The 19882-nt window shown below is 31.7% G+C and overlaps 1 protein-coding gene across 1 annotated transcript; it reads left to right on the plus strand.

The window, feature by feature from the left end:
• The first annotated feature begins 2357 nt into the window (after positions 1-2357).
• LOC122270176 (uncharacterized) lies at positions 2358-3119 on the plus strand. The gene has a single exon (XM_087156928.1). It carries the CDS (start codon positions 2358-2360, stop codon positions 3117-3119), a length of 762 nt encoding a protein of 253 aa, XP_087013054.1.
• The last annotated feature ends 16763 nt before the right edge of the window (positions 3120-19882 follow it).

Genomic DNA, 19882 nt, shown 5'->3' on the forward strand with positions numbered 1-19882 from the left:
GCCTAAGTCCATTCCTGTAATTTTTCCTAAAAATGTTGTTTAATGATTTGTGCAATTCCCTCGCATATCCGAGGCAGTTTCCAATGTTGTTGGAGTCCTGATTTGCTAAGGTTTCCCGGAAAATAAGTTTGGCGTATGTTCATATAGACAGGGCAGTCTAGTAAAATGTGGAAAATATCCTCTACTATGTTACAAGATTTACAGTTTATGTTCTTATTATGGAATTTGGACTGATAGCTACCCTGGGTTCCGTGGTTGGTCAAAAATTGATTAATGAAAAAGTTTGAGTAGGTTTTCTTATGATTGACTTTGGGCAGGAGGCCATAGGTGAACCGTCCCTGATTATCAGGGTCGTTCCATCTTTGTTGCCAGGTTTCAAGATTTTCATTTAGGAAGGAAAGCCGGATTGAGCGTTTAGATGGGAAATCGACAAGTTCTATTTTAGAGTTACTGCAAGCCTGTTTGGCCAGTCTGTCAGCCTCCTCATTGCCCACATTACCTGCACGTGCTTTGATCCAGTGTAGTTTAATGTTCTGCCAATGGTGATCCTTGATCATTTTAACTATATAATCTAAATTATTGGAGTTATTTAATGCCTGCAAGCTAGAGAGTGAATCTGAATAAATGTGGACGTCAGCATGAATGTTATTCCGTTTGATCCAAAGGAAGGACTGAAGCAATGCCCAGAGTTCCGCCTTGAAGACGGTTGAATGGTTGCTGAGTCTAAAACATGAGCTATCTATTGGTATCCCTTCTAAAAAGATGAATGCACACCCCACTCTGAATTCTTCATCAACGATCATCCTCGACCCGTCTGTATAAATCTCAACCTGTCTATTTGTAGGGGGTTCAATGTTAAAAGGGATAATGGTGTGCTCTATTGGATGTTTAATTGGGATTTCTTGTCTGTTAATTACAGTTTCGCCATGTAGGTAGGCGTTTGATATTTGCGCCTCTGTTCTAATGATTAATCTGTTATATAAACACCAACCTCCAACAGTATCCTAGACTACTAGACTGATAATTAAAATTTTTAAAAGTATTGAATGATTTCCAGAAATCAAAGTCGGTAAATGAAGAGCAGAGTTGAATGATTTTTAGCAGAAGAAAATTCAAACGTATGAAAATAGTTTCAACTATATAGAATGAAAGAAGATCACTTCGCATTCCAATTTTAGATATGTGGGGGCGGAGTTATCGACTATGCCAACATTCATCTATCAAAAGGTACCACAAGATTGAATCAAGTTAGCATGTCTTATAAACCAGTGAATTGATGTTTAATAATCGTAGTATAGTTACGCTACAATACTCCCTCACCAGAATTTTATCAAGGATAGAATTCGATGAACGGATTGAGACGAGACTGAGCAGGCAAACAGCGTGAGGAGGTGGATAATGTTGCAGTCACAAGTAGCAAGTCAACTGTTCAATGTGAACCATCCATCGAAATAGGCGTTACCAGATTGAAGTGGGCGTTAATGTCAAGATTGGCACAAGCTCGCATCACGTCCGGGTCACCAATGTGGGGGACGGAGTTATAGACTATGCCAACCTTCATCTATCAAAAGGTACCACAAGATTGAATCAAGTTAGCATGTCTTGTATACCAGCGAATTGATGTTTAATAATCGTAGTGCTAGTTATATGCAATAAAAGATATACAAATGCACAGATATATGCAATAAAATTACAATAGTTTAGTTGATGATCTTCCTAGGATCCCATCTTTTCTCAAAGTTTAATTTTAATTTAATTTTTTGCTCCATGGATTTTGCACCAAACACCCTTGCACCAGTTTCTCATTAGAATTATCGTATTACTCGCTACTGGTACACCACTATGCACGCGTTTGTTGCTTGTCTACCGTTATTTTGTGTTCAGACACCAAAGAATGTTCTTTTTTAAGAACCAAAACTATAGTATGTCCTTTTCTGTACCTTTATTTATGCTCCATTCCATTGTTTCCCCTTTAATCATGGTGTGGTGATAGGTTCGCCGCTCATCGTAAAATCAAGTTTATTTCATATTGTTATCTGTTTGTCTTTAATCAATTGTGTTTTTACTTATTTTTGAAGTGAACTGAAATAAGAGTTCTGACGTCATCATATTAGAATTGTATAAATACCAGCACGCACATGACAGCCTGTCAGTAATTTCTCCCATCACTTGCCGTGATGATGTTCTTGTAATTCAAACCAACTTGTATATAAATGTAAATATGTTAAATAAAATATTAGTATCTCAAAGGAGCTATCTTCGCTTACCTCAATGGTGACCCGGATGTCTGACGACAAGTAACTTTTATTTTTGATCTTTCCTGTTTTTGGTCATTGGATTAATAGGAAACTGCAACTATGGCGGAATCATCTGCAGTAAAAATTCCTATCTTCAATATCACTGATCCACACCTGTGGTTCCATATGGTCGAAGCAACTTTCCAGCTTGCGACACCGAAGCCGATTACGGAAAGAAAAACAAAGTTTAACTACTGCCTCGCCCATCTACCTCCTGAAGTAGCCGCAGTTGTAAGGGACGTCATTATAACTCCTGACGTAGACGATCCTTTCAAAAAGCTGAAAGAAGAAATTATTGCACGCTGCGGGGAAACAAAGTCCCAGGAAATTCGACGTTTACTCTCCGGAGAGCAACTAGGAGATAGAAAGCCTACTGAACTCTTGCGCACTATGCAGAGAAGAGCTGAATCCCACGAAATCTCAGATTCTCTACTTTTGGAACTATTTCTAAATCAGCTACCGCAGCATGTTCAGTCGATATTGGCCGCAATCCCTTCACTAAGTTCAACTAGAGCAGCAGAAATCGCTGATAAAGTAATGGAAGTGTCAACTTCAAGTGAAGTTAGCGAAGTTTCTTCAAACCAACAATGCACCTTTGAACTTTTAGAAGAAGTTAGAGCTCTACGAAAGGAAGTAGCTGCATTGCGGACAAGCAGCAGGTCTCGCAACCGGAATTATGCACAGTTTCGTAATCGTCAAAGCCAATCCTCATCTCCACATCGAAACTCCAAAATGTGCTTCTATCATCGGAAATTTAAATCTGATGCTAGAAAGTGTGTCAAACCCTGCATCTACCAGAAAAACCAAGAAAGGCAAGAGTGAATGCGACTAACATCTTGCCTCCAACAAATTGTCGCCTTTTTGTTAGAGATAGACAAACTAACAAACAATTTCTAGTGGATACCGGAAGTGACTGCTCAATTATTCCAGCAAATAAAAAAGAAAAAACTCTTTCTCCTATTCAGACTTTTAAAGCTGCGAACAATACCATCATAAAAGTATACGGTAAGAAATTGTTAACTTTAGATTTCGGTCTTAGACGAAAGTTTAATTTTCCATTTTATATTTGTGATATAACTAATCATATTATAGGTGCAGATTTTTTATACTATTTTAATCTTAAACCTAATATTAGAAAACGTTGCTTAAATGATATTACTACTAATTTAAATTCTCATTGTATTTTTAAAAATTCTGACATTATTTCAATTAAAACTGTTCTTGGTGAAAATTATTATGAAAAATTGTTAAACGAATATCCTGAAATAACGAAACCTATTTGCTCAGACCAAATTGTTAAGCATAATGTTGTACATCATATAGAAACTTTTGGTTCACCAGTTTTTGCTAAACCTCGGCGTCTAGCGCCCGATAGGTTAAAAATAGCAAAAATGGAATTTCAACATATGTTAGATTTAGGCCACATGCGCCCATCCAAAAGTAATTTTTCATCACCTTTACATTTAGTTCCCAAGAAAAATAGTTTGGACTGGCGTCCAGTAGGTGATTATCGAGCTTTAAACGCTCAAACTGTTAAAGATAAATATCCAATTCCTAATATTATGGATTTTACTAGTGAACTACATGGAACTAAAATATTTTCTCACATTGATTTAATTCGAGCTTTCCATCAAATACCTATAGCCCATGAAGATGTACATAAAACTGCAATAATAACTCCTTTCGGATTATTCGAAAGTACTCGTATGCAATTCGGTCTTTGCAATGCAGCCAGTACTTTCCAACGCTTTATTGACGAAGTAACTAGAGGCTTGGAAGGCGTTTACGCTTTCATAGATGATATATTAATAGCTTCCGAAACCCCCGAAGAGCATGTAAAATATTTAAAATCACTTTTTGATAGACTGCAGTATTTCGGTTTAACAATAAATCCCTCTAAATGTTTATTTGGTCAGAATAGTTTACAATTTTTAGGCTTTAAAATTTCCGAAAAAGGCATTGAACCTTTAAATGATCGCGTTAATGCAATTCTAAATTTTCCAAAACCAAATACGATTACTCAATTACGTAGATTTCTAGGATTATTTAATTTTTATCGACGCTTTATTCCTAATGCAGCTCATATTTTATCACCTTTAACGAAGTTTTTAGAAGGACAACGAAATATTAAGAAATCTAACAAATCATCAAAAAAATCTGATTTCCCGTTAATTTGGACCGATACTTCAAACAAATCTTTTTCTGGTGCAAAACAAGCAATAGCCGATGCAACTCTATTAAAATATCCAAAACCTGGTGCTAATTTAAGTCTGTGGACTGACGCGTCGGATTTTGCAATCGGCAGTTCTTTAATGCAATATCAAAATAATGAGTGGGAACCAATTGCATTTTTCTCTACAAAATTAAATAAAAGTCAGCAAAATTGGTCAACATACGATCGCGAATTATTGGCAATATACGCGTCAATAAAAAAATTTCGTCACATGCTTGAAGGTAGAAATTTTACTATTTTTACTGACCAAAAACCTCTAATTTATGCGTTTAAACAAAAACCTGAAAAATGTTCCCCACGCCAATTCAGATATCTTGATTATATTTCTCAATTTTCAACTGATATTAAACATGTAAAAGGAAAATCTAATTCAGTTGCTGATACTCTATCGCGAATAGAAATAAATGCAATTTCAAAACCTCAATTTTAATAGACTTTAAAAAACTAGAACAGGAACAAAATGAAGATCCAGAATTAAAAGAAATATTAAATTCAAATAATTCATCTTTAAAATTAGAAAAACATTACTTTTCTTTGGGAGATGTTAATTTAATATGTGATTTTTCTACTAAGTACCCTAGACCTTTTATTCCAAAATCATACAGGCAAATTATTTTTGATAATTTACATTATTTTTCTCATCCTGGAATATATTCAACTACGAATTTAATTTCTAAACGATTTGTGTGGCCCAACATGAAAGTGGATATCAAAAATAAAGTTCGTTCTTGTGAGAAATGTCAGCGAGCTAAAGTTTTTCAACACACTAAAGCTCCTTTTAGTACATTTGCTCAACCCGACGCAAGATTCTCCCATATCCATCTGGATTTTATTGGCCCACTTCCTATTTCTGAAGGTAAGCAATACTGCCTTACAATAATAGATAGATTCACGAGATGGCCAGAAGTTATCCCTACTACGGATATGACTGCCGAGACCACCGCAAAAGCACTTATTCACGGTTGGATCTCTAGATTTGGCACACCCGTTACTATAACTACCGATCAAGGCCGAAATTTTGAATCAACTCTTTTTCGAAATCTCACTAATATTTTAGGCAGTAACCACATCCATACTACTTCATATCACGCGCAAAGTAATGGAATGATAGAACGATTTCATAGACAACTTAAAAGTTCTATAATAGCACAAGAAAATAATAAATGGACCGAAATTTTACCAATTGTCTTATTAGGTATTCGCACAGCTTTAAAAGCGGATATTAATGCAACTTGTGCACAACTTGTTTATGGTACTTCCTTACGTCTACCTTCGGATCTTTTAAACGCAAATTCTTTATCTCCACCAGCAACAGAAAATTATGTCGCAAATTTAATGGCCGCAATGAAAAAATTAAGTCCTGTACCAGCATCAGCACACAGTAAAAATAAGTTCTATATTAATCCTAATTTAAAATCTTGTTCTCATATATTTTTAAAAGTAGATAAAATTCGTCCTCCACTATCCCCTGCATACACCGGACCACACCGTGTAATTGAACGTTCTGATAAAACCTTTATTATTGATTTCCATAGTAAGAAAATAACTGTCTCAATAGATAGAATTAAACCAGCTTTTCAAATTTCTGAGAAATTAAAAATAAATAAAATTCCAATGGTCGAAAAGCAATTATCTCCAACAAAGGAAGAAAAGCAAATTGTTACAAAATCTGGTCGCCGTGTGCATTTCCCAAAATATTTTGTTAAAGAGTATGGAATATAAAAGCATCTAAATATTTTGTATCTATTAATTGTATTCCAATTTCCAAGTTAAAGTTAATTTTTTTTTCCTAATTAAGACATATATTTCAATTTACTATTTTGTATTTTATGATTGTTTTTAAACAATCATTATTGGTATCGTGACTTTGTCACTGGGGGGATACTGTGTGGTGATAGGTTCGCCGCTCATCGTAAAATCAAGTTTATTTCATATTGTTATCTGTTTGTCTTTAATCAATTGTGTTTTTACTTATTTTTGAAGTGAACTGAAATAAGAGTTCTGACGTCATCATATTAGAATTGTATAAATACCAGCACGCACATGACAGCCTGTCAGTAATTTCTCCCATCACTTGCCGTGATGATGTTCTTGTAATTCAAACCAACTTGTATATAAATGTAAATATGTTAAATAAAATATTAGTATCTCAAAGGAGCTATCTTCGCTTACCTCAATGGCAAAAAAATGTGATATAAATAAACAACTGTGAATAATAAAATTAGACTATTCTTCAATTTGTTTTTCTCTTAAAAATGTTATTAACGTTGAAAAACAAAATCATATTTATGTAAAAAAAGAAAATATTTTCATATTTAAATTGCATTCTACTCGCCTTAGAAAAATTACTATAGGGAATAAGATAACTTAAAGAAAACAAATTTCAATTAATTATTTTTTAAGAAAATATTCCACTGAGAAATCATCAATGTTTGACAATAAAAAATATTTTTTACGACTAGGGAAAAGCGTTTTTGTTCATTTACTTTTTATATCAATTTAATCAAACTACTTCATTTTAAGTTCCGCCTAACATAACTTATAATAAATTAATTAGTTTAAACAGAGGAAAACATAGGAAAGATGTAATTAGAATTCTTTGAACTGAAATAAAAACGTTAGATCAATATTAGAAATTTAATTATTTGTCTCAGTACAGTGAAATAAACATTATTTGCATATTTTGTTGCTCACTTATACCTTTTTACTTATTAAAAAATATTGTTATATTCAACAACTTCATTATGGCGAAATATTTTTATTAATAAATCAATTATTAAGATAAACTGAAATACCAAGCGAGATGTTATATTCTCAGTTTGCTTAGTATTCAGGTAAGTATCATACGTAAGTAAATATAGCTCAAAAATGCTCGTTAGTTTGAATAAATTTTAATAATTAATTAAAAATAAGTTTCATACATCAGGTTTTGTTTAGGAGGGGGGTAAATAAGGGATACAAATAAATAATGAGCCATAGGAGGGATTGCTTTTGATGTATATTTTGTATTGAAATTTAATCCAAATTTTGTAGGTTTAATAGTTAAGCAATATATATATGTGTGTGTGTGCGTGTGCGTGCGTGTGTGTGATAACTCAGAGATTATAAGATAGCTGAATACTAAGTACTCAGCTTTGAAAACTGTTGAGTCCCATTATCTAAGTAAACGGTATGAAATGCTGAATGATCTCCTTGTTGTGTTTAAGTGGCAGAGAGTATGAAAGAACTCTTATCACTATAATTATATGATATTTTAAATATATAGAGATAGATATTTAATAAATAAATTATAGAGATAAATACGTAATAAAAATTTAATATACCAAGCTATCTACTTTCACTTTATCATTAAAAAAAGAAACAATATACTTTTCTTGTCACGACAACAACATTCTGAGTAGTAGAATCTGAAGTGCAAGTAAGTATAAATAAAAAATAATCCATAAAATTCATTGCTAACGAGTAAATATGTATAAATGCAATATTGCACATTTTATACGTCGAGCCATTAGTTCTATCGTTTCGAAGTTGATTTCGTTCGATTCAACAGAAATTTGAAAATAAAATAAAAGCATTTTAGGAATGCTGAAAACATAAGAGATACAGAATTTACTGTTCATTAAAAGATGTTGCACTATATTTATAATCTGAAAGCTATTACTTTAAGAAAATATTTTCTGCCTACTAAAGTATGCAGCCCAGCAATACACTATTTTTTACATCTACTTAATTCATGTAAGTTTAAATGATAATCTCCCGACTTTTTTAAATTACCGCCCAATTTAGAAAGCCAAAATTCTCAACACCCCTTTACAGCAACAAAACAACATTAATTATACATAATTATCATGATTTTCGTTATACTTATTGAAAACACTGCAAAGACTTTTAAATTGTTTCACAAAGACTAGTAGCCTGCATCTTGAAATCATTTATTCTGAAAGCTATAGATGCACATCACAGACGTATAAAATATTAGCAAAGACACAACGTTTAAAGAAAACCGCCATCCATCTTCCTTACTCTTGTGGGGGCGGAGTTATCGACCATGCCAACCGTCATCTATCAAAAGGTACCTCGTGATAGAATCAAGTTAGCATGCTTTATATACCAGTGAATGATGTTAAACTTTCGTAGTGGTAGTTACGCCACAGTACTCCCCCACCAGAATTTTATCAGGGATATAATTCGATGAACAGATCTCACTAGTTGATGTACTTGTGAAAGACCGGGAGAGAGTCACCGGATTTTTTTAGTGCTGAATGTGAGAGGTATATTAACATCACAGTCGAAGTCGCAGCTCCTATGTTGCCATTAGCAGTCGAGAGTATGCGGGCGTTGAGAGTGTAGAAGTTGTGTGAATGTTCGAGACGAGACTGAGAAGCAACAGCGCAGGAGGTGAATGATGCGTTCACAAATAGCAAGTCAACCGTACAATGTGGACTATCCATCGAAGTAGGCGAAACCGTTAAGAGATTGCGAAGTGGGCGTTACTTGCGTGAGCAAATCACATTCGAAGGTCACCAATGTGGGGGCGGAGTTATCGACCATGCCAACCGTCATCTATCAAAAGGTACCTCGTGATAGAATCAAGTTAGCATGCTTTATATACCAGTGAATGATGTTAAACTTTCGTAGTGGTAGTTACGCCACACTCTCGACTTCTCTTCAGGAAAAAAAGTGACCGTTCTAGGCCAAGAGACATTTAGTGGCCAATTTCTTACAACATGCAAGATATCCAATGTATACATGGGTGATTCTTGTTAAACATGACAATTCGGACCAAAAATCTCTTCAAATTTAAAGTCTTCAAAATAATTTAAATTTTTTTTTGTATACTTCTTTAGTTACATTTATTAATATCTTACAGACAACAGTGTAGTTTATTGACATTTGCTCGAGAAAAAAAATAAAATAGAAATTTACCAAATCTTGAATGCCAGGAAAATGACATATTAGATTAGAAGTTTGAAAAACAGTCATTTTAAGTTAATAGTAAGTAACTCAACTTAAGCCTTTATGTTAAATGGACCATAAATTGCTTAAATTAACTCTTTTCATCTACTGTAGAAAGAATCAAATTTTTTTTGTTGCTGATATGTACAGAATAAAATTGTGTATAATAATCAATCATTAAATAAATAAATAACTTTGATTACATTCAAGCATATTACAATCATACATAAATAGGTTAATATTTGCTTTCGCTTTTTACAGTATTAGCAGTTAAAAAATTTTTTTGTAACACTTCAATGTCCTGGAATTCATAAGGCAGGAAAATGACAGCCAGGATAATGACAAATTCGCCATTTTATAGCATATAACTTTACTTTAATTTAATATTTTGGCCTAAGACGTTTACATTCGGCAGAAAACAACGGGATTTCTTGAAATAACTCAGATAAATCTATGTAGTTTATGTTATTAATGATTTCAAGAAGCCAGGAAAAGGACAACACAAAAACCTACTCATCTTGAAAAATTTTTTGAAATAGATTTTGAACCAGAAAATTGGTTCTTTATTCATGCAACAAGACATGTTCATATAGGAGGGCATATAAACAATCTATTAACATAAGATATTAATTGCTGGCTCTATCTATTTTGGTTATAAACCACTAAGTAAAAGTAGCCAGGAAAATGACAGATTTTCTTGGGACAAACAAATTAGTGACAGAAAAAATTATTTTAAGCGAAGTTTTTGTAAATAATACCCTCTGCGTATATTCTAGAAATGCTTACACCAGTTGAGGTAAAGAAAAATAGGTATTGAAAAATTTATGGGAAGTTTTGAAGCTAGTTGTTATTGGAAACATTGTTTGGGACATGCCAGGAAAATGACATTTTGAAGTTCAATTAAATTTTTTAACTTTACGAAACAGTCAATGCTAGTGCAAGGTCATTTTAAAATACTAACAGCTTTGCAATTTATTAATTTTTTTTTTAAAAAAAAAGTTCTTTTAGTATTATAGTATTAGATCTTGGAGCAAGGGACAGTGAATTGTCATATTTCGTGAGAATCACCCATATATATATTAAAACATTTTTTACGCTATCTTGATTAAAAGTAAAAAACGAGAAATTTTTTTATGCATATGCATTAACAATAGGAAGTTCAAAGTTAATTACATTTCGATAATATTCTTTTCTTTAATTCCTAAGCAAATTTGGAAAATACAAAAATTATGCAAATTAATTGACTTAAAAATGTATTTTAAACTTCTTTATACAATGAATTATAAGTAAGAGAAAAAGTGAGCAAGAATTTAAATAATTTCAGCTTTTAAAATTTCTTTTCTTTCGAATGCGTGTTTTTGTAACAGAATAAATCGGCTCTTCAAGCGAAATGTAGGAAAGCAGCTACGGCTCAATTGTTTCTGATTCATACAAAAATCACGGCATCGTTAACGTTAAAATTGTAAAGACAGTATTTTTTGTTGTTGTTGTTCTTGAAATACACTTACAAAATACAAAACAAATTTGACACCATAACTGCTGCAATAACAAATATTATATGCTGATCAAAAAAAAATGCAAATAATTCTTAAATATCAAGACAAATAATGAGTTTAAATTTATATTCAACACTAATATCATCTATAGGTTGTTAACCCCGCTTACGCAGACCCCACCTTTGTCATTTTTATATATTTTTTTCTGAAGCTCTAATTACAAGCAAAAATGCAGTTAGGTAATTTTCTTTAATTATAAAAAACAGTTTAATGAGGTTACAAGAGCTTTGTTAGATTATCGGAATTATACTTGCCTTGAAATATAAAAAAGTAGTTTGAAAAAAAATCATTCATATTCAAAAATGTATCAATAATTAATTTTATAAATTAAAGAAATTTCAAAGCTGAGTAACTGAAAATAAGGGCAATTGAAAAAAAAAATTACTGTTTGACAACAATTGGTGTTAGGAATATTCTACCTTTAACACAGAGAAAAGACACCGATGTTTCATGCAGAGTCTGACTAAGGCAGGGGCAAAAAAAGGCAGTTGCCCCGGGCCCCCACATCAGAGGGGGCCCCCAAATCGAATAGAAAGTTCATTTTATGTTTCCTTCTTTAATGAACTTTTACATAATATCAGTACAGTGTAAAATCCGTCAGGCTTATGTTAGCTTCTTCATCAATCTATCGTATGAATACAATCTGTATTCCGTAAATCAATGTCTTTCTAGGGCTGAATTCAGCTGAATTTTCGCAATTACAATGGACGAATTTGACCAATCAAAAGGCTGTATTTTTACATATCGCAAATTGCGATATGTTGACAAAAATACAGGCTTCTGACTGGCTTCATTGAGCTATCGCAATCGTGAAACTTTAGCTGAATTCCGCCCTAATGTCAGCAAGGATATGAATTTTTCGCAGTTAGATGACAAAGTTAAGAATCAAAAAACTGTGTTTGGCATGATGAACATGGAATTGTTAGAAAATCTATAAAATGGATATAATGATATTTCATCTGACCTTTGGAGGGGGGGGGGGCTTAATATACCTATTTTTGGTTCTAGATATTTTTCTTGTTATCTAAAATGAGGTGAAGATTTTAAATACCTCCATGAAGTTCGGTTCCTCATTACTGAAGTCGCGAAGCAGAGACCCCCTATAAAGTTCTTGCCCCGCCCCCCAATTAGCCGGGCCCTGATTTCATGCTGTATTTAACAACTGTAAATTATTCATATATTATGTAAAATACCACTTATTTTGACCTAAACCAATGATTATCAAACTTATTTCTTTTACCGCCCCCTTTGAAAATCAATTATTTTTCAGCGCCCCCCATTTTTTTATGCACCCCTAAAACTTAAAAACCACAATTTCATTACTTTAATTAATTTAGTTATTAGTCGGTTCTGATGTTTAAACTTACATTCTAAACTAGAAATTTTTACCAGTGAGAGCAAATAAAACCCAACTTTATAATATTAATAATATATTTTAATCAAATTAAAAGAAACATTATAAATAAGTAATCAGTTTTCGTTTTTATACTAATCTAATGAGATGGATGAATTTGATGATATTTAATAAGTTTGTTGATATCAGGTTCGATTTTACCCAAAAACAGTCGTAAGTCGCCGCGTTTGGTTTGCAGCGTTTTCACAGCGCCACGTTCACACAAATATGGGAATGCTATCAAAAATCGTTCAACGACAGACCACAATCCAGGGTACAACTGCGGAATTGACTTTTGTTGGTAGCTATTTGATTTTTATTTCCTCGTTCGTGGTGAGTTCTTCTTCCAACTGGGGTGATATTGCTATGTTGACATTTGAAAAAGGATCTAACACCCAGTCTGGTATTTCGAAATGTCCTGGAATCTTTCAATGAAATCACTGTGAAGATTCCCCAAATGTTGGCAGTAGACGAGCAATTCGTCGTTGTTGTAGGATACTGATAAATTGGGAAAATTATGGAACTCACGTCTGCCAATATTCTTTTTGTGTAAGAGCAGCTTGGCTACGAAAGCAGCGAAGACATTTTTTGTTTTTATTAAGTTCAAGTCATCGCCTTGAAGTTGTAGATTCATATCATTAAGCAGTGTATAAAGGTCTGTCAGGTATGCGATATCATTCTTTGATGTGATGAGGTTTTCGCACAATTCTGTGTCTTTGTTTTCCAAGAACTCTATGACTGAGTCAAACATGGGATAATTATAAAAAAAATCTTCTAACACAATTTTTTGAACATTAATTATATACGTATTTCCATTTTATATAAAAATGATGATTCTTACATCAGTAATTTCTTATAAAATGCTAGGAAAATGCTGTAAAATGCCCTTGTTAAAAACAAGAAAGAAAGTAAAGAAAACTTCAATTTATGTTAGGTTACGTATCTATAATATTTCAAATTCTGCATGTTAGTCTTTTTCCTAATGTTTAAAATAATTTCTGGTGCTATGTAATTAAGGTAAAATTGCTCTAATTTTTTAACTATCATCGATCATGTCCCTTTATCTATACGCAGAAACTTGTTACAACTTGATTGCGTACGGTGTGCGGGCTATCCTACGAAATCTATGTTAAGTATTTTAAGTTTTTATAACATCATACAGGGTAGAAATATAAACTAATTATTCGTTATTGTGTAGTAGGTGTGTTTTAATTTTAGTGAAATTTAAAATACTACATAAAGTAAATGAAATTACAAATTATACATCGCCCCCCTAACCCACATCAACGCCCCCCATTTTTTCTGGGCCCCTTAACGCCCCCCCTCTAGGTTTCAAACGCCCCCAAGGGGGCGTTATCGCCCACTTTGAGAAACACTGACCTAAACTAATGACAAATTTGCTTAATAAAAATTCTGCATCAAAGGGTTAATGTTCCTTTAGAAATTCTTGACACAGCACAACTACTCATAAACTTGCTAGAGTATAACTTGTTTGTTATATAAAGGTCTTTACCACCCAATAGGATTCTAAGCTGAGAATCTGTTGCATAAACCTTCAATCAAAACTATTTTATGTAATATGGAAACTGAATTACGAACAATTACAATTTGTATTTTTAAAATCATATTCAAAAGTTCCTCGAATGCTTGTTGTCAAAACAAATTACACGTAACTTTGGAGTATTTCTTTTAATTTATAGAAATTATTTTCGCTCTTTCGAGGAAAATTAACAAGTACTTGAATTTCTCAATATTTTTAATTTTAAAAGATATTTCGATACATAAAATAATTAACATTTCACGATTATCCATTAATAAATATTTAATATTCCAATGCTTTTAAAGAATTTACTAAACTAAACTTCACGTTTTAAAAAGAAACAAATTGAATGAGTTTATAGTTCAAATGTGCTTTAATAATTTCTTTGAACGCTTTAATAATTTGCGTGAAGTTTTTTCCCTCTCAGATTCCTCGTATTATTTGCATAAATACATATGTTTGTGAACATAATCTTTTAACACAACTCATCCATTTCCCGTAAAATTCAAAGCACAATCTTAAGAAGCTTAAAATATTTTCAAAAACAATCTTAACGTATAAATATAGGTTCCCTTACAAAATCAATCTTTTGTAAACAATCAATTTATTCCGGTACTTTAAGCGTTGCTTAGACTCGCATTTAACTTGCAAAGGAGCGCTCCTTTATTTACAAGCATTTTATTCAAAAACATTCTTGAATTGAAATTTTAAATAGCTTAAAACATTCCTTTTGAGAAGTATTTGATTAGCGTAGAAATCGCAAACAATAAGTTTAGAATTCTACTCTAGTGCTTTTAAAGTACGCTTTTAGAATATGGAATAGTTTGAATTCTTTTTTCCTGTTTGTTAAACTGACAGTACAAATAAAATATTTAAACAGGAATCAGCAAAAGAAAATAATTATTTAACTATTAATATTTGATGAGAAACAAAGTTCACACAAATTATTCTGAATTTAAATAAAATACTTTTCACGTGGATAATTTAACGTATAATGGAATACAAATTTGTTGTCACTTCATAGAAAAAACATAAGGCTTTCAAAAAAAAAAAAAAAAAAAAAAAAAAAAAAAAAAAAAAGACTAACTTTGAAGCTCAATAAGGCAGCTAAATAAACTGCTTAAACAATCTCAGAGTAAAAATAAACTGTTTCATTTTATAGAGGAAACAAACCTAACTAAAACCACATTAAAAAAATTTATCAATTATGCGGTTTGGGGTATTAATTAAACTATATATCAAAAATAGTGTTTTTTGTGACTCTAATTATATTAATATCCTTAATTAATGTTTATACCGGGTGTGCAAAAAATGACCTGCCATGCGAAAAATTAATTTAAAAGAAATAGAATAAGATAGAAATGTGAAATTCGATGCATTCTGTTTTGGAAGCAGTACATTTTAACCCACCAAGTTTCAAAATTATTTTCAAAGTTTGCGAAGAGATGGCACTTCTAACAGAGAATATCTATAAGACAATGTTAGGAAAATAACAACAATTTGTGGCAACGTCAGTAAACAGTCTGAACGCAAATGTAACAAACAGCCAAGTGAATATTTTTGTGGGGATGTGCAGCAGTCAGTTTTTCCTGTAAGCAGAGGGGAATGCTGTAGAACATAATTTTGAAGTTCGTTGATAATGTTTAACGATAAACTATATCAGTGATAAACTAGGTCAGTGATAAACTAGGTCAATGATAAACTATGACAATGATAAACTATGTCAATGATAAACTATGTTAACGATAAACTATGTTAACGATAAACTATGTTAACGATAAACTATGTTAACAATAAACTATGCAAACAATAAACTAAGTTAATGATAAACTAAGTTAATGATAAACTATGTGGTGTCCTAGACAGAACGAAGCACACCATATGCTTTTATCTCTTTCTTCTATTTATTAGACAGATTTACATAACCAAAACATTATTTAATGTAATGAGACAAACTGATACGTAACAGTTAAGTTACATATTTAGTTCAGAATTGTCAAAAGCAACACGGAAAAAAAAAATGTTCTCAAAACAAAAAATTATAATTTTTAATGCACATGCAATGCACGAAAAAAAACTTAGAGTTTAAATAATTAGCTGTAAAAGCTATAAGCATGAGGGGAAAATGCTTTTTTTTAATTTAATGTATGAGGAATTTGGCTATCAGAGCCATCTGTTGATAGTTTGTAACTACTTGTTAAAGTGATAAGGAATAAAAACCTGACATTTTTAAATGTACATTACGAAACTTACATTCTCATTACTTTCCATTAGATGGATATTTGAATTATCTAATTTTTTATAGCAACAAGTAAATATACTTTTTTTTCGCCTACCTATGTTTGAGCTAAGATTAATTGTATACAAAACTAATTAGAACCTAACAAAAAATTCAAAGTTCGAATAATGATTTGCCACATAAATATTGATGTCTCATTTCTTTATTTTATTTTCGCAATAAAACGTCCAATTATGCTCAAGATTCACAAAAGAAATAAGAAAGTTTAAAAGTATCTTTCGAAACTACTTGACAAATCCTTTTTACTTAACATAAAAGATGAGAGGCATTCCGTTATATATAATTTTATTAAACGACCTCGCATTTTAACAAAATTTTTTTATCTTTCAGGATTTTCTGAAAGCATATTCTGATAAACATACGCAATGAAATTTAAAGGTTAAATTGAAAGGAAACGTTTTAGTAACAAATTGACGTAATTGCACTATTAAAATAAATGTATAGTTCAATTCAAAATTGGATCTAACATTTATTTAAGTTATTTCTATAAAAATATAGATTTATTTCGATTTCAAATTGCATTCAGCTTTATAGCTTACGGCTATTTTGATTCCTTTTTAGCTAGATTTAATCTAGAAAGAAAATTCGCAGTAAGGATTGACGAGGTTAAAGATCGGTGATCTGCAGGGAGTATATTTTTTTTAAATATTTCTGTACTTATAAAACAAGGATTTGTAAATTTTATGAACTCAATTAAGCCGTGGTGGCTTAGGGGATAGAGCGCTCTCCTCCCAATGAGGTGAACGGGGTTCGAATCCCGGCAATGGCTGGTTGTAATAAACTGATTGATACTAGCGAAGAAATGAAGAATTCTTTAAAACATAAGAAAATATTGTCTAGTTAGTTTTACGTTCACTTGACTCTTCTTAATGTGATTTAGAACAAATTTAACGTCTTCTTCTAAACGTCTTAAGTATACGCCGAATACGTTATGAAACAAGATTGCGGGTATAGAAAAATGATGTAAAAGTAGAGGAGAGTGGGGTCAATTGTAACATTTTTCACTTGACTATTTTTAACTAACAAAAAATCCAATATATAATTAGTATTAATTGACAGACGAGTAAGGTAGACTATCCTCTACTAGAAAAAAAAGCCTTATTTTAAATGTTATTATAGTAGTTATTAACAATTTTTGACAGTCGTGCACTTGTTACAATTGTCCCCACTTACGGGGTCAATTGTAACAGCTCATAATTTCAACTAAGACTTCGTTAATTATACGTATTATCACAGTTGTGATATATTTTTTTATTGATCAAAATAGTAGTGATATTTTAGGAGTAAAAATAATAATGAGCAGAGACCTAAAGGGTTAAACTTTTAACTTTAAGGGGTTAAAAATGTCAATTTATGCTGTAAAAGGTGAAAAATAAAATAATGCACATGCAACATAATATAAATGATATAGGAAACTATAGGTGGTTCTTAATATAAGATTATTTATTTTCAGCTGTTACAATCGTCCCCAAGACGCCATTTCAGCCTCGTTTGTTAAAAACAATGCTAGTTAACTAACAAAACTAATCTTTTTTTTCGAAATGTTAATTAAGGTGTCCACTTACATATTCGGTTAATAATTTGTATTTGTTTAAACAAAATTACTTTGTTACAATATAATATTCTAATACCAAAAAAAAGAACTTGCGTAGCGTGAAAATATCTTTTGTGTTGTAACTCTTTCAAAAGTACATAAAAATGGTTGCCAGCAGGGGCATACATGTAGATTTATTATATACACCTTGTGCGCCACCTAGGAACCAAATCTAGAACCCGACACTTGAAAGTTTTGCTCTGTTACAATCGTACCCTGTTACAATTGACCCCACTCTTCCTTAATTAATGTAATATAAATATAGTGGAGGAATATTTGAAATCATAGAAATAATTGAAAAGAATATTTCTTTTCCAATTTCATGAGAGTTTTTCAAAATTCACATATAAAAAAAATATTGCTTTTGTTGATAGAAATTATTTCAAAATCTACAACACGACAATCCCTATGACCATTTAATTCAAATAAAATTAGTCGTAATAAAATCATTTTACAAATAATTATAGTAAATCGATTTTATCAATCTCAGCTTACTTAAAAGTTTACTTCATTTTCACTTGAATTAAAGCAAATAAATAAATCTGGATAGCTCTTTTTAATTTAATTCCGACAGTGTTAATTACACCTGTTACAAATTACTAACACATCGAAGATTTCAATTAACATTGTCTGAAAAAGATAATACCTCACCAAAAAAAATAAGGATTCCACTGAGATTAGAGCGATTTTTAAAGTCATTATTTAACTAGACAAACCAAATAACACAATCTATCGCCCACAAATCAGTAGAAGTATCATGTTATCTGCAGAATAGGTCTTTTGAGACTTGATTAAGGAAGTTACCGTAAAAAAGAAAAATTACAAACTTCCCTGGTTGCTTTTCCACTTCCAAGTCAAAGCTTTTTAGGAAATCACCAAACATTATCAGCATCAACAATGCTAAACAGGAGTAGGGAGGAGAAAAAAAAAGCTGAACCGTAGAGGGCGCATCAGTTTAAAGAAGGCTTAGTGATATTAGCAGTCCCACACACGTTGCGTTGAAGTTCATAGGGGACTCATAGAAAGCGGAACTGGGTATTTTTTTTGATGCAATTAAGCTGTGGTTTATTGAGAAGGTTTACAGTCAGGCACTTTTCAGCCTCATTAGTTCTCAAGATCTAAATCGGCATTCAAGAGTTATCTCGAGTCTAGAGAGTCTTTAATTTCTTCGTAGCAACCCGAGATTTTTTTTTATTTGAATAAAAAAATACTTTTCGATTTCCGTAACTGGTGTTTGATGCTTTCTAAGAATTATACCAATTCCCGTTAACGATTAAAAATAATTTGAATGTCTCTTTAATTACATTTAAGTATGCAGAAAATTAAAACAGATTTAATCAACTCTGCATACAATAGCAGTTTTATAAGTATTTCAATTAGTATAAAATATTCTATGTTTATAAGCATAATAATTCGTTGCAAATTATTTAACTACTCGAGGAATAAATTTGATGGAATACTTTGAAGTTCATATGGTACTCATGGGAAAGAGGCTCTACGTACTTCTTTGCATGTAATTAATCTGTAATTTATTGAGGAGGTTTATAACATAGAGTTGTAATAGAGGTAGAGCAAGTGGGCTATTGTGTTTCGTCATCAATATTTTACCATTACTAGCTTCATCGTTTTCCATCAAGTACTTTTCCGTCTCATTAGTTTCAAGATCTGATTCCGCATTGAGGAATACACGGTTTTCTTTGGAGCAACCCGAGAAATTTTTATTAGAATTAGCTGTCGTTTATCACTATCACAATCCAAGAGTAACTGGAGTTTTAGGTGTCTTAATTATAACAGTTACCATTTTCTCTTAAAAATAAGCTTCTAATGTTTAATTAAGTTTAATTGTACAGAAGTAAAAACTATGCATTATAATAAACTACGCATAATTACTATTATAAATACAGGGTTATTCATAATTCCCTCCGGGGTTTGAAGTTGAAAAACGAAGACGAATATGGAAAAAAGAACATATGCAATTATTCCGAAAGTATTCAAGTTTTAATTCAAGCAGTTA

Source organism: Parasteatoda tepidariorum, chromosome 1 (assembly GCF_982258835.1).
Source record: "Parasteatoda tepidariorum strain Cologne lab strain chromosome 1, Ptep-v5.0, whole genome shotgun sequence".
Lineage (NCBI taxonomy): Eukaryota > Metazoa > Arthropoda > Arachnida > Araneae > Theridiidae > Parasteatoda > Parasteatoda tepidariorum.

Excerpts from the sequence above, each read along its gene's own strand:
- LOC122270176 (XM_087156928.1), top strand. The coding sequence starts at position 2,358 with ATGGCGGAATCATCTGCAGTAAAAATTCCTATCTTCAATATCACTGAT.